At 46.9% G+C, this 21,950-nt stretch overlaps 1 protein-coding gene across 1 annotated transcript in view; it reads left to right on the top strand.

The window, feature by feature from the left end:
* The first annotated feature begins 13,519 nt into the window (after nt 1-13,519).
* Nucleotides 13,520-21,950, top strand: part of SLCO2A1 (solute carrier organic anion transporter family member 2A1) — a 120,349-nt gene continuing 111,918 nt past the window's right edge. Inside the window, exon 1 of the mRNA XM_007937015.2 lies at nt 13,520-13,615. Coding sequence (XP_007935206.1) covers nt 13,520-13,615 — 96 coding nt within the window. The remainder of the gene's footprint in view (nt 13,616-21,950) is intronic.

Genomic DNA, 21,950 nt, shown 5'->3' with positions numbered 1-21,950 from the left:
GCCCCCACCAGGGTGCACACTCTCTCCTTGGGGACCTCTGAGCTGTGCTAGGAGCTGCTGGGATGCACTGGTGTCTCATATTTTCTCTGTGTCTCCTTTGTGACCAAGTAGTAGGTTATATGCATAGTGGGTATTCAGTAAATATTTGTGGGAAAGATAAATAAACAAGTTACCCAGGAATGTTTTGAAATAGAGGCTGTTTCACAGTGTGGCCAATGGCTTGGAGTGCAGCTCACGTTCCAGTTCTGCCCCTCACTAGCCCTGTTACCCAGGACTAGTTCTTAGCCTCCTTAAACCTCAAGTTGTCTCCCCTGTGAAAGGGGAATAATGACCACATTACCCCTCAGGGCTGTTGTGAAGATCAGGCATAGCATCTGGTATGTTAGCAGGACTCAGTAAACATGAGCTCGTCATGTTCACCACAAGGGCAGCAATGACACATCTTCCAGATGTTTGATATAAGTGTTCCAACCACCCAGCTGTCATAAGCAGGGGTGTAGGACAAGAGTGTGTTTTGCCAGAGGTCAGAGACTGGAACAATAACTTTAGAGGTCACCCACATGCCCTCCTACTGTGCAGATGAAGTGACCTAGGCACAGAGATAAGCAGTGAGTGCCCCAAGTCCACAGTGAGGATCAAGGCAGGGCTAGACCAGGGACATCTTCCTTGACACCTAGGCAGGCAAGGGATTGATTGATTTGGATTTGGTTCTGAAAATAGTACTCACAGAAAACTGTTATATGACCAGGTGGTTCCTCCCTTCACTTATTTTATCAAGTTTTTAATATTTGCTTTCTTATAAAGTATTATCTACTATAAAAATTAGAAAAATCAAACAGAAGAAAACCTACATTCTCACTATGAAAGATAATCTTTATTAACATTTTGCTGTGTTTTTTTCTAGTCTGAAAAACATTCCATGTACCAGCATTTAGAGAAGCATACCAAAACAAAAACAAACTAGTTGCCTTTGAGTCAATGCCAACTCATGTGTCAGAGAACTGCACTGCATAGGTGTGGTAGATAAGGTTGTGTGTCAACTTGGCTGGGCCTGGTTGAGTGGCTGAGCAGCTGGTAGTATTTATTCCCCATGATGAGACTGGCAATCAGCTCCATGGTGGGACCTACCACAAGCAGCTGAGTAGCTGCTTTAGGGATGTGGTCTGCTTCCTGTATATAAGAAGCAACTTTGGGAACAGTCTCTAGCTTATGGCATGCTTGAGCCCCGCACGTAGATAAGTCATTGTTCAACAGCCATGCCCTGTTGATCTTGGGACTTTCAGTGGACTTGAGTCAATGGTCTGCTGTGTTGTTTGGTAACATTGGGACTGTGCCATTTTATTTGTCAACCTTGGGCTTGTTAGCCTTAGCAGCCATTAGCTGCCTGAGTAAAGAGATGCCTCTAGCTTCAGTGGGCCAGGAGCAAGAGGCAGAGCTGAAGCCCAAGGTCGAGGGGCTTTCACACAGCCCCTAGAGCCTGGCACTTGGAATTCGGACTTCTAGCCTCCAAAAATTGTAAGAATAAACTCTTGTTTGTTAAAGCCATCCCATTTGTGGTATTTTTCTGTTAGAGTGGCACTAGGTAACCAAAACTATAGGGTTTTCAAGGCTGTGACCGTTCAGAAGCAGATTTTCAGGTCTTGCAAGGTACTTCTGGGTGGCTTTGAACCACCAACCTTTTGGTTAGTAGTCGAATATATAACTGTTTGCACCACTCAGGAATTCCTAGAAAAACAGTTATAATGAAATAAATTTATAATATATGAATTTGTGCTATGATTTTCATTTGACATGATAAACTTTTTCTTTGTTATTACAAGTTCTTCATGAATATAATTTTTAAGGGCTGTTTAGTACCCCATGGAGCTCTGGTGGTGTGGTGGGGAAGGCATTTGACTGCTAACCAGAAGGTCAGTGGTTCAAACCCACCAGCTGCTCTGTGGGAGGAAGATGAGGCAATCTACTTTGATAAAGAGTTACAAACTTAAAAACCCTGTGGGGGTCTCTATGAGTTGGAATCAATTCAGTAGCAGTGGGTTCGGTTTTGGTTTGGTTAATACCCCATATGCTATATCTATATGCCCTATAAAGTTCTGCCATCTTGCCAAGTTGCTGGGTAGTTGCGCCCCTGATCTTGTCCCCACCTCAGCTGCCAGGTGTCTGATCCCAGCAGGGACAAGGCTTCTTGATAGTAAGAACCAGCAGAAGGGCAAGGTCTGTGTTTAAAACACCCAGTGCCAGGACAAAATAACCTTTCACCAGGAACAGGTGAATTCTTTGACCTCTAAGCCTTAGTTCCTCTTCTTTGAAATGGGCTAATGACTTCCAGACTGGCCTCATGTTAAATGAGAACCTGGCTTTGAGGCTGCTGTGTAAACTGCCTACCGCTGTACAAACCTTGGCTTATTGGATTAATCAGAACTCTTCAAATGCCAGTAACAGGAAACCCAGCTCCTTCAAACTTTGATCATAAAGGGAATCTATTGGCTCATAGAACTGAAAAGTCCAGATGCACAGGCCCAGCAGGACCAGAGCCCAAAAAAGGTGGTTAGAGGCCTCAGTGACCAGCATCCTACATTCCCTCTCCTCTGATGGCCCCATCTGGGGGCAGATTCTTCCCAGAATGACCCAGACACTGACACAGAGGGCACTTCTGTGGGCACCCCAGGAGGGAGCACTGCAGGGTCCCTGGTGGTTAATCAGAGGTTTGTGATTACATTCCAGGCTCTGCACTAATCATGGCAGTGAGCAGGGCTATGTGGCCCTAGCTGCCAGGTCTGAGTCACATGACTGCCTGCCTTGGTGGGGTTAGCCCGTAATGTGAGAATGAGGACAGCGGTACCCCAAAGGAAGATCAGGGTGCTTTTACCAGAACAGAGGTTGATGCCTAAGAGACAGCAAACAGCAGATGCCCACTCACTGATCATCATTCCTAGTCCTGTGGCTGGAAGTGTCTGCTTAGAGCAGGTAAGGCCAAGAGCCTCTACAAAATTTAGTGCCTACATCTTCATTCTCAGGCCAACTCCTCCCTCCTTGCTCTCTGCAGCCTCTCTCCTGCCGGCTGAGCAGTGAAGCAGTGAACACACTCAACCTGAGATCCCTGCAATGATGACCACGCCTCCAGGTGCTCCCGCCCTGTGACCCATGAACAGGGAGGAGGCCTGACTCCCAGTGACCTCATCAGGTGATTCAGTGCACAGCCTGCAAGGCCCAGGGTGTGATGTGGACTCCAGGCCCAAAGGAAGTACTCCACAGAGCTTTTACAGGCCCCAAAGTTTACAGCCAAGAAAGTAGAGTGGATGATGCCCAAGAGTACGAGCTGGTGTGGGGACGAGGGTACAGGTATGACAGAGCTCAGGACAGGTGTCAAAGTAAACATTTGGCAGCCAGTCTGTTACCTGCAGAACCACTGCTCATTCCCTGTGCGCTCAGCCCAAACTTTGTTCAAGTGGGAAACATGGTGCGTGCTAAGTGTACCCCCTGGTCAGCCCCTCGCCCCTGAAGAAGAAGCAAGCTTTTCCACCAGGCTCATCCCTGAGCTGTCTCCTCTGGGTGGCATCCTGCTATCTAGACTTGTATTTGTACTTGGTCCCTGCCCTGAAGGCTCACAATCCACCTGATATGGGATAGTCCAAACAGTGCAGCCAGGGTGTGTGTATGGCAAGGCAGGACACTGTTTTCTTTCCCCAAGTGAGATAGAAACGAGGCCCACAATACCCAGGGAGCCACGGAAGGGGTGCCAAGGGTTCATGAGGACAGAAACAGACAGCCAGAAGGGTTTCTGGTAATCGGGGAGATCATGCATCTGGACACATGGACACATGGAGGAGGAGGAGAAAGTGGGTCCTAGAAGCAAGATTGAGGAAGAAGGAGATTCCTTCCAGAAGTGAGGGTGGGTCAGGTGAGAACATGAGCCAATACTTAGATTCAGAACAGGGAAACAGGATACAGGTAAGGATACAGATGCCCCAGATTGATTATAAAAGTAATAGACGTCATTGTGGAAAATTTAGAAAATAGAAAAAATACAAAGTTAAAATCCCCCTGAACATGACTACTGTTTGGAAGAGGGAGCACTTGGGGGTGGTGGTGGTGTGTGCAGCAGGCCTGGTGGAGGCGATTGCCCTGTGGGGCTGGGACACAGACCTGGAAGGGACCTGTGACCTGGCTCAGGGCACCTCCCTCTTTAGGGCTTCCACTGATTGACACTTATATGGGCAAGATGTGAAGATTCAAGGAGAGAGTACAGGGGAGGAAGGGAGAGGCACCTGTAACCAGGAAATGCCAAGAGAGCTTTGGCGAGGCCTGTTTGTGAATGTGTGTGTATACGCATGTGTGTTTGTGTGTGTACATTATTACAGCCAAGATTTGGCCCATGTCCAGGACTCAGGCTCCTGAGAAGGAGGGAGAGACTGGGACTCCCAGCTTCTCCCATGTGCACATAGAAGGGAAGTTTCATGGAGGAGGGGGGAGAGCAGGGGCTTGGGATGGAGCCCAATCCTACAGTTCCCCTCCTGCTGACTTCCAGGTCTACCCCAGCACTAGAGGAGTATGAGGGTCCAGGCTAAGCTTACTGAGAGATGAGCTCAGGCCTGGTTCTCTGCCATCTATCACTTCATCAGCATCTTTCATGGCTCCAACAACTTTTGGTCTGGGATGGCAGGTAATTGGGGCCTTTCCTTACTCCCTCACCCAGCTTCTATAAAGGAAGGAACTGAACTAAATGTCCCCCAGGCTCTACCAAGCAGTAGAGAGCCTGCTGAGGGGAAGTTCTTATGGAGAAAGCAGGGCTTCCTATGGAAAAAGTAGGGAACAGCTGAGCAGGGAACAGGCGACCATGAGGGAAGTACTACACCCTTGGGAAAAAAACACCCAACAATAGTCATAATGGTGACCATCATCAAGGGTTTGGAGTCCAATTCAATCCTCATAACAATTCCGAGGGAAGGCCTGTACAGAGAGGTTAAGTGACTTGTCTAAGGTCACACCAACCTTCCTTCTGAGGAGTCGCTGATGGATTTGAACCGCCAGCCTTCTGGTTAGCAGTCAAGTGCCTTAGGCACTACACTGCCTCAGAAACCCAAGGAGGGGTTGCTATGAGTCTATCTGACTTGATGGCAAATAACAATGACAACAACTAAGGTCACACAGATAGTGAATCAACAAAGCTGAGAGAGAATGAGAAGATAAATGACCTTTGCACCATTATAGTCCAATGCCCTGATTATAGAGATGAGAAATACAGCTGTCACCAAGGAAAGCTCTCATACAAGGTCTCTAACTTATAGCCCTTGGTGCTGAGTTCCTTCTCTAGAACTGGGGGACTGCAGCAAGGTATCCACACCCCACTGCATCTTTGGGTCAGGCCTAAGTTGGTCAGGCAGTGAAATGGACTGATGAGGCTCTCTGAGCTCCTGGACATGTCAGGGCTAGTGGGGACTAAGAAGAGCCCAGGGAGGCCCTGCAGGCCAAGTGGAATCTACAGCTAATGTACTCATGCCATTATCTCTGGGCTGCCAGCTTCCTCTCAGAAGGGAGGGGCATCACTGTGAGGAAGACAGGACCCGAGTGGTGGGAATACAGCAGGAGGAGTGGGTTTGAATGTCACAGAGAAAAATATTTCAAAGTGTTCAAATCTCCTGACTTAGTAGTAAGTCCTGAAGTAAAGAATGTTATGTAAAAAGTTAGCTATCAAGTCACTATTTGTAAGATACAGAAGCTAGAAATGTCCCTACCATTCAACAACAGAAAAAAAAAAAAAACCAAACTCACTGCCGTCGAGTCAATTTGACTCATAGCAACGTGTTCATTCAACACCAGAAAACCAAAAAGACACCCAAACTCACTGCTGTTGATTCTGACTCATAGTGACCCCCACTGGGTTTCTGAAGCAGTAAATCTTTACGGAAGTAAATCGCCTCATCTTCCTTCCAAGGAGTGTCTGGTAGATTTGAACAGCAGTCAAATGCTTTAGGCACTGTGCCACCTGAGCTCCTTAACACCAGAAAATCCAACTCATAGTGACCAGAGTGGGTTAAATAACTCCTACTTGCCCACATAGCCATTCAGAGATGGTTTTGAAGAGCCCCTTTAACATGGAACAAAGTTCATAACAAAAAAGTAGGATACAAAAGGTATATCATGATTTTTCTAAGTAAAAGTATACATAAGGAAAAAATTAGAAAAAGTAGAAAATTCAATGAAATTTGAATAGTGGTGTGGAATTATGAGTGATTTATACAAATATTTTATCTTTCCCAGTAGAGGTAAAACACAAATTATTTAAAGATTTAAACAAATATTTTCTCTTTCCTGGTAGAATTAAACCAGTTAACTTATTTTTGAAAGAGTACAATAGAAAGATTAAATAGCAGATTTTTAAAAAAAAAAAAAAACAAGCATTACAGCAAAGCAACAGTTCTATGTTTACTCAGGAACCTCTAAATGACAGGACCGGTGTGTCCCAGGCCACGGGGCTGAGGACATCACAGGTGTTCAGTGGTTGAGTGATAAGTGACTGCCAGCAGGATCAAGAGGCAGGAGATGCAGTCCCAGCTCCCTAGAGTGGTTGATGATGGCAGGGAACAGTGATGAGTCAGGCAAGCTGTGATAAGCACTACCCAGGGAGGACAACCTGAGCCAGCCGTGGACACAGTGCAGAGGAAGGGCCAGGCGGGTGCTCCCCATCCACAGGGAGGAGGCAGTGAGGGAGTGACACAGAGGCTATGGGGAGAGGCCTGTGAGATTTCTTCTTTCCCTGTCCCTGCATCTCCTGCCAAGGCAGTGAGTGGCCTCCACTGGATGAGCAGAGCTGGAACCAGGAGAGCCAGGCCTAAGAGGAAGAAAATGGAAAGCCCATCATCCCCCTATTCCACAAGTGTGTATTGGGCACCCACTGAATGCCAGGCCCTGTGCCAGCACTGGTATACTCCAGGTAAGGTGCAGAGCAGCTGGGGTCCTGGGAGGCAGGCCACCTGGTGCTGCAGCACCTCGCACCTCTCCCTCCCCACACTGCGTTTTTTTTCAGTGGGGGTGGGGGAAAGTCTGCCACTATTTGTGGGGATTCTCTGAGGGCTCAGGTCCTGACAGGCAGGAGTATCTATGTCCTGATAGAAGAGAGAATGGCATATAGTAGGTGCTGTATAAACCCGTGCAGGAGTGATGGAATATGCACAGTAGAGAAGAGAAAAATTAAGGAGGCAGTTCTTGAAGCTGAATTGAGTGAGAGCCTGCCATATCCCCAAGCTATGCTCAGGCTATCTTTTGGGGGAAGCCCACCAGGCTGGTATGGTGATGGCAGCAGTGGTTGCTCAATCAGGAAGAAGCAGGAAAAGCGTTTGGAGGGGGCGAGGGGAGGAGGCAAAGGTGGGTTTCCAACGCATCCTGTGGGAAAGGGCTGGCCTTGGCCTACCCACATGCTGTGGCTCGGGCTCTGCAGCGGCTGCTGGGTTTGAATCCTGGCTCTGCCACGTACTAGCTAAGTGGCCTTGAGCATGTTATTTAACCTCTCTCTGCCTCAGTATCTCAATATCTTGACAGAGGGCAATGACCTGGAGGCCTCAGGAGCAATGAGGTCTAGCCTAGTCACTGGTGTCTTTTTAGAATTTATTTCAGCTTAATTCAATTAACTTAACATTTTTAAGCAACTGGTATACTGGATGAAATGGGGACCACAAAGAGAATTAACACACAAGTGTTACCCTGAAGACACTGACAGCTGAATTGGAGAAAGAAACACAGAGTACAGCCTACAATCAATACCACCACCCACCACATCACTAGTAGCTGCCCGACACTGAGACTTATGCATCATCTCATATACGTTTTACTATAGCCCCATGGGGTGGGCATTAATCTCCTCATCTTGAAGAGAAGACACTAAGGATCAGAGAGGTTAAGGAAGCTATCTAATGTAATACAGCTCCTGAGAGGGTAGTCAGCATCTTTGTTAACTGTAAGGTCTGTGCCCTTCACCACCACACATATTGTCTTAACTGTGATCTGTGATAATAAAGGCAGGGACACACTGTGAGCATGATGGAAGAGCCTTGCGCTTCAGTGTACTCATCTGTAAAACAGGGACAATGACCTCCTTTCCTGGGTGACAAGGGATAATGTATGTGATGGTACTGTACCATTGTACCATGTTTCTCCTGTTATGGGGCTCAGAACAGGCAGTAACATGAGCTGTTTCTGTAAGGGTGGAAGCCAGGCCGCGCAGGTAGCACAAAGTCTTCAGCAAAAGCCCGCAGGTGTGAACATGGGGCTGTTCTAGCAGGAGGCACAAGAAAGCTGGGGACGACTAGGGGCAGAGAGAAGAGCCAGAAGCTGCTAGACTCTCCTTATCTTTATCTTCCCCTGTGCAACTCTGTGAAAGTTGTTAATGGTATCCATTTGTGTTTTTTCCACTCCTATTCCTCTGAAGCCCATATAATCTGGCCTCTGCCCACATCACCCACTGGAAACACTTTGCCAAGGTCCTTAATGCTATACTGTTGAGGGCCAAATGGTCATTCCTCAGGTCTTACTTCCCTCCTCAGCAACCTGGACCTGCTCCTGTCTTCCAGCTTGTCCAAACACTAGCCCTCAGCCCCACCAATACCCTCACTCCTGTTCTCTTCCCTCCACTCTGGCCTCTCCCCCCTGTCTCCTTACTGGCTCTGTCCCCTGTGCTCCCCTTGGATGTTGCTGGGGCCTGTCCTGAACTCACTTCTCATGAACACATTCTCACTGGGAAACTCACCCCTTCTTGGCTTTAACCACCACCTCCACTGGGATCCCCAATCCTGTATCTCTAGGCCAGCATCTTCCCTGAGCACTGGTCCATATACCAACCCACCAGCTGCTCATCTCTATCCCACATATAATCTGGGGATTCTGAATTCAAAATGAGTCCAGTGGGACTACTGGCTTCCTCCAGTCACTGCTACTCCTCTTGGGTCCCCTTTGTTGAGGTTGTCATCACCAGTGAGAGCTGACCAAGCCAGGTTCTGGAAGTCATCCCTAACATCTCCCTCATGGATACATAGATGCCATCTCCTCTTAACATTTCATGAGCCTTTTTCTCCTGCCCACCACCATCACCACTTCTGCAGTAAAGACCTTCATTATAGCTCCTGGAGTTCCTTCTGCCGCTGCTCCCCTTCTGCTCTTACCCAGTTGCCAAAGAGAGTTCCGTGTGAAATGCAAATCAGACCAACTTCCCTGTTTAGAAGCCTTTAATGGCTCCTTTGGGAGCTCTGGTAGCATAGTGCCTAAGGTACTTGACTGCTAACCAGAAGGCTGGAGGTTCAAAACCAACCAGCCCACTCCTCAGAAGGAAGGTTGGGCAATCTACTTCCATAGTGATGCTGCCTCGGAAACCCAAGGAGGGGTCGCTATGAGTCGGGTCCGACTCGACGGTATATAACAACAACTTGCACAGGGAACAAGTCCTAAACTTCATAGCATGCCACTCAATGTCCTAACCTCTTCATCTCAGTCATTCCAATTATCCTTGGTCTATGCTTCAGCCAGACTGAAACCGTGAAGCACATTGAACCTCCCTTACCCTAATCCCCAAAATCCATCTAGTCCTTAGAGTTCAACTTGAGGGTTATCTCCTGCAAGCCTTCCTGCTGCCCCAGAATGAGTTAGGGACCCTCTTGTATCTTCTCTGGGTGGCACAAACAGTTTATGCTCTACTAATTAACATAAGGCTTGGTAGTTCCAACCCACTCAGCAGTGTCATGAAAAGAAAGAGCTGGCTATCATCTTCTGTAAAGATTACAGCCAAGAAAACCCCATGGAGCAGTTCTACTCTGTAACATACGTGGTCTCCATGAGTTGGAATTGACTTGACAGCAACAGGTTTTGTTTTGTTTTTTGTTTTTTTAGTTTTCTGTGCTTGCATAACACATCTCTCTTCTAACATCATACTGATACTTTTTCTTCCTACTCCCTACCCTGAAACTATATAGAATCTTTAAAGTCAGGGACTGTTGTTGTTCTTTGTTGTTTCTATAGTGCTAGGAAATAGTTGCTGAAATTGAAGGATGGGAAGTCTGAGAAGTAGACCCTAAAAAAAACCAAACTTACTGACCTCTAGTGGGATGTGACTCATAGCGAGGCAGTGGGTTTCCGAGGCGGTATCACTACAGAAGTTATTGCCCAATCTTCATTCCGAGGAGTGGCTGGTGGGTTTAAACTGCCAGTCTTCTGGTTAGCAGTTAAATGCCTTAGGCACTATGCCAACAGAGCCCCTAAGTAGACCCTGGGGGTGGGGGTAGTATTTTAAAGAATGGGTTGACTCAACATGCAGACACTGAAAGTTGAATACTTAACACCTTCCTTCCCCTTTTCCCTAGTAGAACCCTAATTTTGTTCAAAGGGTAGCAATAGTATTAAACAACTACACTTCTGAGCCTCCTTTGCAGACAGTAGCCATGTGACTCAGTTTTGCCAATGAGACTTAAAGAGTAGCTGAGCATACAAGGAAAAGATTTGCTTCCCTGGTGTAAGCACTGCCCCTTCCTGTTTCCTGTCTTCCATTTCCTTCTTGGAATTAAGAGAGGAGGCTGGAGGTGGAGGAGCCATTTTGTGACTATGAGCCAGCATGGGATGAAAGCCACACACTTAAGGAATTCTAAAGGGGTCATAAGCCCTGGGCAACCTACAGGCCTTCTTATTATGAGAGACAAATAAATCTCATTTAGCACACTTTGGTTGGGTCTCTATTACATTTAGCTAAACTCTACCTACTGAAGTCAGATAACCATCTGTGAACCTTTCTGAATAGGCCCTTCCTTTAGAGATGACACTGGTCCCAACAGTGGGCAGAGATGAGGTTTATGGATGGTTCTACCAGAGCATCACTGCATGATGGGGAGAGTTCTGCCCTATGGTTTGAAGAGGGAGCTCTGCCAACACAACACCAGTGTGCTTGTGACCTTGACCCAAGCTTCTCTGGTCCCTGCTTGATTTCAATTGTGAAATGAGGGCTGGAACAGATAACTTGTCTCAGGGGATAATCTTTAAATCTTGGCACTGGAGTCAGACAAAGCTGGGTTTAGGTTCCAGCTCCATCATTTACTAGTTGCATAGCTTTGAGTCAGTTCATTGCCCTCTCTGGCACCCCCATCTGTAAAATTCAGGTTGCAGAAGTACCTAAAACTATAGGGTCAATTTTGGGATGATGTGGACTCATGTAGGTGTTCAGCAGAGTGCCTGGCATGATAGACATCCACCATGGTGTTACGATCCACCGCCTGACACACAGTAAATGCTCCACAATGTTAGCTATCCTGTGTTCCATGTTTTCCAAGAGAGCAAATGAGGGACCCACAGTTCATAGCTGTTCTGGGACTGTGGCTGTTGCCAAACCCTCTGCCATCAAGTTGATTACGACTCATAGTGACCCTTTAGGGCAGAGTAAAACTGCTCCACAGAGTTTCGAAGTCTGTAAATCTTTAAGGAAGCTAACTGCCTCATCTTTGACCTGTGGTTTGGCTAGTGAACTGACCTTTTGATTAGCAGCCCAATGCCTTAACCACTTATGCCACCAGAGAGCCTTGGGGCTGCTGCAAGGCTGTGGAAAGCCACGCACTCATTCCATTGGTGAGTGAAGTGGCCTGAGGCTGCCTTTCTCCAATGGCTTCATCTCTAGCACTGAATGCTGCTATAATCTGGGTCCTTGCGCTACAAGTGGATAGGAGCAGCCACTAAACACAAGACAACACAGACTAGGCCCACAAAAACATCAGGTCTTGGGTAGAAATAAAATGCCTGCACAGGCCATCTGTTCTGTGATTGGGGGCAGATTATGTAATAAGCAAGGTAAGCACAGGCTTACTTGGACTTACTTACTAATCTGTAGTGGAAACTTTCAAATTGTTCACTACCGCTTAATAAGTAAGCACAAGCAAGACCATGCTTATCTTGCTTACTGGGTACTCCATCTCTGTCAGGAATTATAAATTTGAAAAAAAGGCTTTGATTCTGTAGGAATGTTCTGGGGGGATGGGAGAAAGACAGATGCCAGCCACACCTAGAAGCAGAATCTCTGATGTGGTGAGTTGCTCACTACAGATTAGTAAGTAAGCACAAGTAAGCCCATGCTTACCTTCGTTATTGGGTAATCTGACACTCTCTGTGGCCAAAACTTCCTGAGTATTGAGGGGCATCTTCTCCTGGTGCTGATGTGGTCGTGGAGAGACTGGCTCCGAAGGGGACTACAGAGAATCTGGAGAAATGTCTCCAGAAGTGGATTCCTTATTGCAGCTGCTTTTGACAAAGCATTCTTACTTTTCTTTTGAAAAGCCTCACCTCCTTCCTCTTCTCTGCAGTCAGAAACCTGGCGGTAAAAAGTCTTTTGGGGAAAAAAATAAACCCCGTTGTCTTGCTGGTTCTATTCCAATCCTGAGAAGGAAGTCTGTGGGGTACGTCCCATTCGTCCAAGCCCCCCCCGCAGCACTGCAGCCCAGACCCGCCAGTGCTGACACTTGACAGCGCCTGCAGTTTACCTTGGCTCAGGTCCAGAGAGTTCGGGCCCAGCCCGGGGCGGCCCTCACCCCTCCACCTTGTTACCCGCCCCCTCTCCAGCGCAAAGAGCAGTTTAAATATAAATCAGACCTCGGCACAAACAGAGCCTCAGCGACTCTCAAAGCCATCCCCAGAACCGAGAGCCCAGGTTTGCTGCGAGTGCAAACAAGCAGAGACCGGCTCCGTAAATCTCCCGATTCCTCTGGCAGGGGCGAGGGTGCTCCCCTCTCCTCCAGAAGCCCCCCGGCCACCTTCCAGCTCCACTCCCACTTCAGTTTCGCTCTCATCTTCTGGGTCCGGTTGGCCACTCCAACACACTTTGGGCCCCTTTCCAGCCCCCTTCTACACCCTAGGTGCCCCTGCTTCCTAGCCCTGCCACACTCTCTCCTGGACCCCTAGCTCTTCTCCCGCCCGCCCACTGATTGCAGCTGCACCAATCCACCCGCGCCCCTTGGCCTTCCTGCTCCCCCCCCGCCCCTTCCCCGCCAGTATTTCTTCCCCCAGACCCTCCCCTTCTCTGAGGGTGGTCGAGCCTCGAGGGTCCAAGGCGAACTCCCGAAGCAGAGAGGCGCAGGAATTCCCGCTCCCAGCCGGGGCGTGCAATGCGGTCAAACGCTGCCCGCCGCCGCGTCACACCTGTCTGAGAGGGGCCACAGCTACGGAGGCGGGGGCTCGCAGCTCCTTTAACACCGGAGGAAAAGAGGGAGGAGGGAAAGCGCGTTTCATCATCCGCGGAGGCGGCGGCGACTGCGGCCACTTATAAAAACTTCTGGGCGCTCACTCTCGCATAGTCTTCGCGCTGCGCGCCTCCTCTGGCCACGGCCGCGGCGCTCCGCACCTACGGCCCGGCCCCTGCTCGCCCGACTGCGGACTCGGAGCGGCGCCGTGCCTCTGTCCCTGGGTTCTGCCGCCGCCATCCCGGACGGGTCAGAAGGACGCAGACCCCGCGCCAGCGCTGCTGCTGCCCAGCTCGCCGCCTAGACTCGCCAGTGACCGCACCATGGGACTCTTGTCGAAGCTCTGCCTGTTCCAAAGCAGCGACGCCTCTTCGGGCCGAGCTGGCCGCTGTTCCCGCTCCACCTTCTGCAACATCAAGGTGAGCGGAGTCTGCCCCGGCCGTCAGGGCTAAAGGCGCGTGGGACGCACCTTCGGCGGGGCCCCGGGCGTCGGTGCTGCCCAAGCCCAGGAGGCGCTGGGTGCACCAGGGCCCCGTACTCCGTCCTCGGCGCCTTGCTCCGTCGCATCCCTGAGGACCTTAAACGGCGGGCAAAGGGGCCCTGGGCCGGCAAGCGCAAGCTTTGTGTGTGTGTGTGTGTGTGTGTGTGAGTGTGAGTGTGTGCGCACTTCGCATGCTCTCATCAGAGTAAGAAACAGGACAAAGAAAGTACCTGTTTATTGGGGCAACTCTATTCAGATAGTCGTGGTACCAGGAAAAGGAATTATCCTGTCCTTTGATTGAAAAAGAATATTTCCTGGGGAGACTGTAAGGGGGTGGGCTTGGAGGTGCATGGATGGTCGTGCTGAGGTGGAGGAGGGGTGGGGTGGATGGATGGCGGTGTCCTGGGGTGGGTGGCAGAAAGAATGTTTTCCTTGCCCAAGTACTCATCATTCCCAGGAGCAGAGTGGTGGGGGGAGTTAAAGAGGGACTGTGTTACCTCACTATGCTACTCCTCCGGGCAATGTCCACAGCCCAGAAATACCCCTCTGTGGGTAACTTTCCAAGGCCGGGAGCATTCCAGGCGCACTTCAGGACCAGCTTTCCTGGTCTGGAAATGCCCCCAGGAAAGCCTAGGGCTCTCACAATTCGCTCAACAATGTCTTAGCAGGTGCCTCTCATCTGATAAATTATGGGAGCCTGGTGAAGAGAGGGAGCTCTGGTGGCGTAGTGCCTAAGGCATTTGACTGCTAACCAGAAGACTGGTGGTTCAAACCCACCAGCCACTTCTCGGAAGGAAGATTGAGGAAAGTTTAGGCAATCCATTTCCATAGTGATACCTCCATTGAACCCAAGGAGGGATCACTATGAGTCGGACCTGAATCCACGGCAGTAAGTTTGGTTTTTTAGTTTGGTGAAGAGAAGATGGGGGGTGTTGGTAGCTGTAGGATGAGGGAATCATCTTCCCCAGGGGTCAGGAACACTTTCCACTCCTTCATAGGTCCAGAAGGACCTGGAAATGTTGAATCTACATTTGGGTTCCTTTGTTCTGGTCCGTCAAGCAAAAGCAAGTGGAGAAGACACAATCTGGGAGGGCACCGCCTGAGGTGAGGATATGGTAGGCTTCAGAGCCTGCATCAGGATGAGAGTGGGGATTATGGCCCAGAGAGGTAGTTGCTGACAATCAAATGGGTCTGAATAAGTGCTCCCTTGGTACAATTTAAGGGAACCCAGTCACAAAAAAGGAGGATGGGAGTCTTTGTGGGCTGGTTTTGTGAATGTCCAACAGAAAGCGATCTGGAGGTAAGAGTGGAATAAACCTATGAACTTACCTACCTTGTTAGTAGTGGAGTTGAGAATCCTGCTCCTTCTTCTGCTCTCTCCATATAACAGTAAGTAAAGACTGAATAAATTCCATTCACTGTTGGATAAAACTAAGACACAGAAATTCTGAGGTGCTTTAAGATAATGTGCAATCTCTTCACCTATGACAAGATCTGGGAAGAAAACAGTATGTGCAGTTTTTAGTTCAACCACTTAAAAGGTCCTTGGAGAAGTTTCAGCAGAGAATTATGGAAAATTGGGTGTTTATCCACTAGGTATTGGGAGGAAAGGGTAGGGGCAAGGATTGGTGGTCTCATAAGAGAGGGGCCAGAGGGGAGGCAGGGTGGGGGCAATTTCCCTCCATTTTTACCAAGAAGGACAGGAAGATGATTCTCAGTTATTCTAGAAAAGATTCCTGACAGTGAGGGTAACCCCAGTGAGATTGATCTATTTAGACCCACCCCAAGTTTCTAAAATAAATGAATTTATGGTAGCAGTTTCTTTAAAGATAGCAGTTTCTTTAAAGATCTACAAAAATTAGATAATTTCTCACATGCTGATGATGTCACCACACGTGTCTGTGTCCTGGTCCCAGACCACTTGGCCTTCTAAAAGCCCATACAAGAGCTTTTCTTGACTCTAAAAGCCTGAATCTCTTAATCATCTGCTCATTTGGGTTTCCAAAGTGGTATCACTGTGGAAGTAGATTGCCCAATCTTCCTTCCAAGGAGTGGCTGGTGGGTTTGAAGTGCCAGCCTCTGGTTAGCAGTCAAATGTCTTAGGCACTGTGCCACCAGAGCTCCTGTTTGATCAATAGTATTTCTAAAATTACCGTTTATCTACCTGATTGATAAACTTCGATTATCAACCTGAAACCAGGTAGAAGGTTGGATCAAAAAACCCAACTTGCTGCCACTGAGTCAATTCAACTCATAGCGACCCTTCCTTGGGTTTCTGAGGCCGTATCTCTATGGAAGTAGATTGCCCAATCTTCCTTCCGAGGAGTGGCTCGTGAGTGTGAACCACCAGCCTTCTGGTTAGCAGTCAAAGGCACTATACCACCAGAGCTAGAATGTCGCATATCTCAAGGTAAATCTGGAGTCTGGAATTCTTTTGGCTAAACTCATACCTTTTTCTCCTGGGACAGTGATGGTTGTTTGGGGGCTTTTCTATTTGAAGGGAAATTTCCCCTTCCCAATGAGAGGTTGAGTTACTTCTCTCCACTCTCCTAGTGGGGTATGGACTGCACATGGCTTGCAACATATGTGACATGGGAGCAGGAGACACCCAGACTGAGGGCCTGTCATTTTCTTAGGTTCTTCATTGCTGGACCCTCTTTTCATCACCCCCTCTGAAGGACAGACTAACAAATCAATCTGTGGAAATTGCTGCAAAAACCTGTGTGCCATATGGTTAAAAAAACAACAATAAAAACTCACCATCAATTTGATTGCAACTTATAGCAACTGTATAGGACAGAATAGAACTGCCCCATAGAGTTTCCAAGGCTGTAATCTTTATGGAAGTAGACTGTCTCATCTTTCTCTAATGGAACGGCTGGTGGGTTTGAGTCACCGATCTTGCAGTTAGTGCCAAGCACTTAATCATTGTGCCACCAGAGCTCCTTCTACATGATTTAGGGAGAGGGAGTGAAGGCAGAGGACTTAGATCTGCATTCCATCTTGGCCAATTATTAACTGGGTGACACATGGAAGCGTTTCTCACCTTCCCTGGGCCTCAGAATCCTTACCTAAAAAAAGTGGGTGATATTAATAATTCCCATCTCATCGGGGTTCAGTGAGGATTAGGTGGGATGAGGCATAAGAAAAGTGTTTTGTAAACCATGCCGGACTCTCTGGGACTGGTGTCAATGTGAGGTCAATTCTTGTCTCAACAAGTAAGACTGCACTTTGATATATCATTTAAGAGCCAGTGTTCTACTGTTTTTGCCTCATTCCATAAGGTATAGTCAATAGTTCAGAGAAAAGGCAGTTAAAATAATAATGTTCAAAACAATAGTAATAGTTTTTATTGGTTGGTTGTTGGTTCATTCTGACTCATGGAGACCCCATGTGTGCAGAGTAGAACAGCTCCATAGGGCTTTCAAGGCTTTGACCTTTATGAAGCAGAATGTCAGGCCTGTCTTCCAAGGTACCTCTGGGTGGGTCCAAACTGCCACCCCTTCTAGCTAGCAAGCCAACACTTCCACTAGTAGAGGAGTCTTAACCATTTGTGTTATCCAGGGACCTAACTAATGGTAATTGAGCTGTTAGGGTATACCAGACATTCTGGTAGCATAGTGCCTAAGGCACTTGACTGCTCACCAGAAGGCTGGCAGTTCAAACCCACTAACCACTCCTCAGAAGGAAGGTTGGGCAATCTACTTCCATAGTGATGCTGCCTCGGAAACCCAAGGAGGGGTCACAATGAGTCAGGTCCGACTCAAGGGCACATAACAACAACAACAGACATTATGGCAATATTTAACTTGTATTTAATCCTCATGGCAACTCTATGAGGTGAATATTGTTATTGTCTTCATTAATGATAAGGAAATAGAGGCTTAGAGAGGTCAGCCCTGGTATATGGTCACATAACCAGAAAGGGGTGGAGTGAGAAGAATCAGTAGGTGAGACTCCAACATCAGAACCCCTAACTACTCCACATCCCAGATCCTCTTTATCCCATCATTGTGGTACTGCTCAACTCTGGTTTAGTAGATGGGGATACCATTGTTAATGCTTGTTCCAAATTATCAGTGTTTTCTTCAGGCACCAGTTACATATACATTGTAGCCACAGCCAAAGGGAGCAGCAGGAGGGATGTTCCTAATCACATCTTTCACTCCTCATAACTCTCATCTAAGGATCTCAGCTTGTGTCAGGGTGAATTTTTTTTTGCCCTTGAAGGAATAAATGCTTCATATTTAATCTAGAAATAGACTCTGTTGCCACGAGCTCACAGGATTCTTAAGAAGCAGTGGACCTGCTCACCATTTATTGTCAGAAAGAGCAATTCAATATCCAGAACTCTAAATTAAAAGCAGGTTCACTCAGCAATTATAGGGGTGCCTTTGTGGCTAACTTATCCTGGCAGTTTGACCAAGATCTGTTTCTCCTTAAAAGGAAATTTTCTTCAGGGCCAAAACTAAGGTTATCCTATAGAAAAAGTGGTTGAACAGCTGCCTAAATTTCAGTGTATGAACTAATTTCTATCTAAGAAGTGGGGGGAACATCACAATAGGGGTAGAGGGCTGGGGAAGAAAGAGGGTAGCAGATTTCACAACTTAGCCTGTGTAGCCCTGGTGACCTCTGACCTAGGAGGACCAGAAATGGGAGAGAAGTACTTTGTCCAGGCCTGTGTCCATAACTTCCTGAAGTTCCTGATTCTGACATGGGGAAACATCTTAAGCTTTAGCATTTCCAGAAGAAAATGCTATATATATATATATATCCCAGCAACCTGAAATTCATGTTCAGGAAAACACCCTCAATAGTATGCCTGGACCACAGGATTCATGACAGCATTTATTCTGTTTTTCAGGGCAGGAGGGAAGGTGTCTGTCCCCTGAGAGGCTCACCTTTGCTCTGGTTGTAGGAATGAAGAAAAGGAAGGGGATGGGTAGGGTCGAGGGAGGGTCTCAGGTCACTCAGACCCTCTCCTCATGAAATGGTGCTCAAACCCTTCTTAGCTTTCATTTTCTGTCATAGTAATGAGTTTGTGACCTAATCTGCCACAGAGCAAATGGAACAGTAAATATATTTCATAATATACGTGCAGTCAAGTCATTTTTTGCAGTAGTTATGTTCTGTAATCCCCTCTGTCAGTTTGTCATGCTGTGGTGGCTTGCATGTTCCTGTGATGCTGGAAGCTATCCCACTGATATTTCAAATACGAGCAGGGTCACCAAGGGCAGATAGGTTTCATCAGAGCTTCCACATTAAGACAGACTAGGGAAAAGAAAGAGGAGGTCCACTTCTGAAAAAATTAGCCACTGAAAACCTTATTAATAGCAGTGAAACATTGTCTGATACAGTGCCAGAGGATGAGCCCCTTAGGTTGGAAAGCAGTCAAAATAGTACTATGGAAGAGCTGCCTCATTAAAGTAGAGGTGACCTTAATGATGTGGGTAAAGTAAAGCTTTGGGGATCTTCATTTGCTGATGTGGCACCCCTCAAAATGAGAAGATACAGCTGCAAACATCCATTAATAATCAGAATGTGGAATGGATGAAGTATGAATTAGGAAAATTAGAAGTTGTGAAAAGTGAAATGGAACTCATAAAGATTGATATCCTAGGCATTACTGAGCTGAAATAGACTGATTTTGGCCATTTTGAATCAGTTAATGATGTGATCTGCAATGCCAGGAATGACAAATTAAAAAGGAATGATGTCACATTCATGGTCAAAAAGAACATTTCAAGATCCATCCTGAAGTTTAAGGCTGTCAGCAACAGGATAATATTCATCTGCCTATAAGGAAGATCAGTTAATCCAACTATCATTCAAATTTACACACCAACCACTAAAGCCAAAGATGAAGAAATTGAAGATTTTTACTAACTTCTGCGGTCTGAAATTGACCGAACATGCAATCAAGATGGATTGGGATGCTAAAGTTGGAAACACAGAAGAAGCATCTATAGTTGGAAAATATGGCCTTGGTGATAGAAATGATGCCAGAGATCACATGATAGAATTTTTCAGGACCAAGGACTTATTGCAAATTTTCAACAATATAAATAGCAACTATACATGTGGACCTCACCAGAGGGAATGCACAGGTATCAAGGGATATCATAGCTGTTGTCAGATGGATCTTGGCTCAAGGCAAAGAATACCAGAAAGATGTTTACTTGTGTTTTATTGACTATGCAAAGGCATTTGATTGTGTGGATCATGACAAATTATGGATAACATTGAGAAGAATGGGAATTCCCGAGCACTTGATTGTACTCATGAGGAATCTGTACCTTGACCAGGAGGCTGTTGTTCGAACAGAACAAGGGGACCCAACATGGTTTAAAATCAAGAAGGGAGTGTGTCAGGGTTGTATCCTTTCTCCACACTTATTCAATCTATATGCTGAGCAAATAATCCGAGAAGCTGGACTATATGAAGAAAAACGTGGTATCAGGATTGGAAGAAGAATCATTAACAACCTGAGATATGCAGACGATACAACTTTGCTCGCTGAAAGTGAGGATGACTTAAGGCACCTACTGATGAAGGTTGAAGAATATAGTCTACAGTATGGATTACATCTCAATATAAAGAAAACAAAAATCCTCACAACTGGACCAATGAGCAGCATCACAATAAATGGAGAGAAGATTGAGGTTGTCGAGGAATTCACATTGCTTGGTTCTACAATTGATGCCAACGGAAGCAGCAGTCAGGACATTAGACGACGTGTAGCATTGGGAAAGTCAACCGCGAAGGAACTGTATCAAGTGCTGAGAAGCAAGGATATCTCCTTGAGGACTAAGGTGCGCCTGACACAAGCCATGATATTTCCAATCGCCTGGTATGCATGTGAGAGCTGGACAATGAACGAGGAAGACCAAAGAAGAGTTGATGCTTTTGAGTTGTGGTGCTGGTGAAGAATGCTGAAAGTACTGTGGACTGCTAAAAGAACTAACAGATCTGTCCTGGAGGAAGTGCAGCCAGAATGCTCTTTGGAAGCAAGAATGGCCAGACTTCGTCTCACCTATTTTGGTCATGTTGTAAGAAGGGACCATTCTCTGGAGAAGGATGTCATGCTTGGTAGGGTGGAGGGTCGACGAAAGAGGGGGAGGCCTTCAACGAGATGGATTGATACGGTGGCTGCGATGATGGGCTCAAGTATAGCAGGGATCATGGGGCTGGCGCGGGATTGGGCAGTGTTTCGTTCTGCTGTGCATGGGGTCGCTATGAGTCGGAAACGACTCGACAGCACTTAACAACAACAACACAAGGCATTTGACTGCTAACCAGAAGATGAGGAAATCTACTTCTGTAAAGATTTACCTTGGAAACCCAATGTGGGTAACTATGAGTTGGAATTGACTTATGGCAATTTTTTTTTGTTGTTTTGTTTTGGTTTTTCAAAGGAAGCTTATCCCACACATGTATTTTCTCTATAAGACACATCACAGCCTTCTTGCACTTAGGAACACTAGACGGCATGTCAGCACTACACTTGGGTATCATATTAAACAGGGAAATAACCAATAAAAAAAGTAAAAAATGTGAAAAACATGGCATTAAGTAGACTGTGAAAAAGACACTTACTTACAGTAGAATTGAAACTAGAAGGCAGAGCATCTCTTGTTCAACCTCAGCTGCAGACATTCACATCAGGCATCTTAAATTTTTCAACACTCTGTGCATGTCCACCTACAACTGTGAAAGCATAAATATTAATTTTGGGCTTACACATAAATTTTAGCAAGTGAATTGTCAAATATGGAATCTGCAAATAATGAGGACTGACTAGCTCATTTCATTTCTTCCTGAACTCTTTTTGTTTGTGACAGAGACTTTTTTTCCATTTCATGGAAATCCAGATTTGGGGCTGGGATATTGGGGTGGAAGTGTGGCTTTCCCTCTTCTTCACTTGCTCTACTTGTGCAAGGAGGTCATGCTCCTTACAAAGAAATATGAGTGGTCCCTCAAGTCCAAGCCTTCCCCCCACCTCATTCTCCCTCATAACCTGCCTGCTTAGTTTTATCTTGTTCTGTGGTTCTTAGCCACCACCAGCTCTACTTCAACTTCCTTTTCACCCATGGAGGCATTGGCCTACAGAGAACTTCACTTAAGTGCCAAAGCTGGAGTTATGGTAATAGTGGGCTAAGAAGCAGCCAAAGATGCTCCTGGGGCAAATGGGCCCATCAGAGAAGCTTACGTAGGGCTGAGCTAATTTGACCCCTATTTTTGCACTCTTATATTCTGCTGCAAAGATCTCTTTC

Source organism: Orycteropus afer, unplaced genomic scaffold (assembly GCF_000298275.1).
Source record: "Orycteropus afer afer isolate SDZICR_OR568_19922 unplaced genomic scaffold, OryAfe1.0 scaffold00003, whole genome shotgun sequence".
NCBI lineage: Eukaryota > Metazoa > Chordata > Mammalia > Tubulidentata > Orycteropodidae > Orycteropus > Orycteropus afer.
Note: the sequence above shows the minus strand (reverse complement) of the source record. Positions and strands in the feature narration are given on the sequence as shown.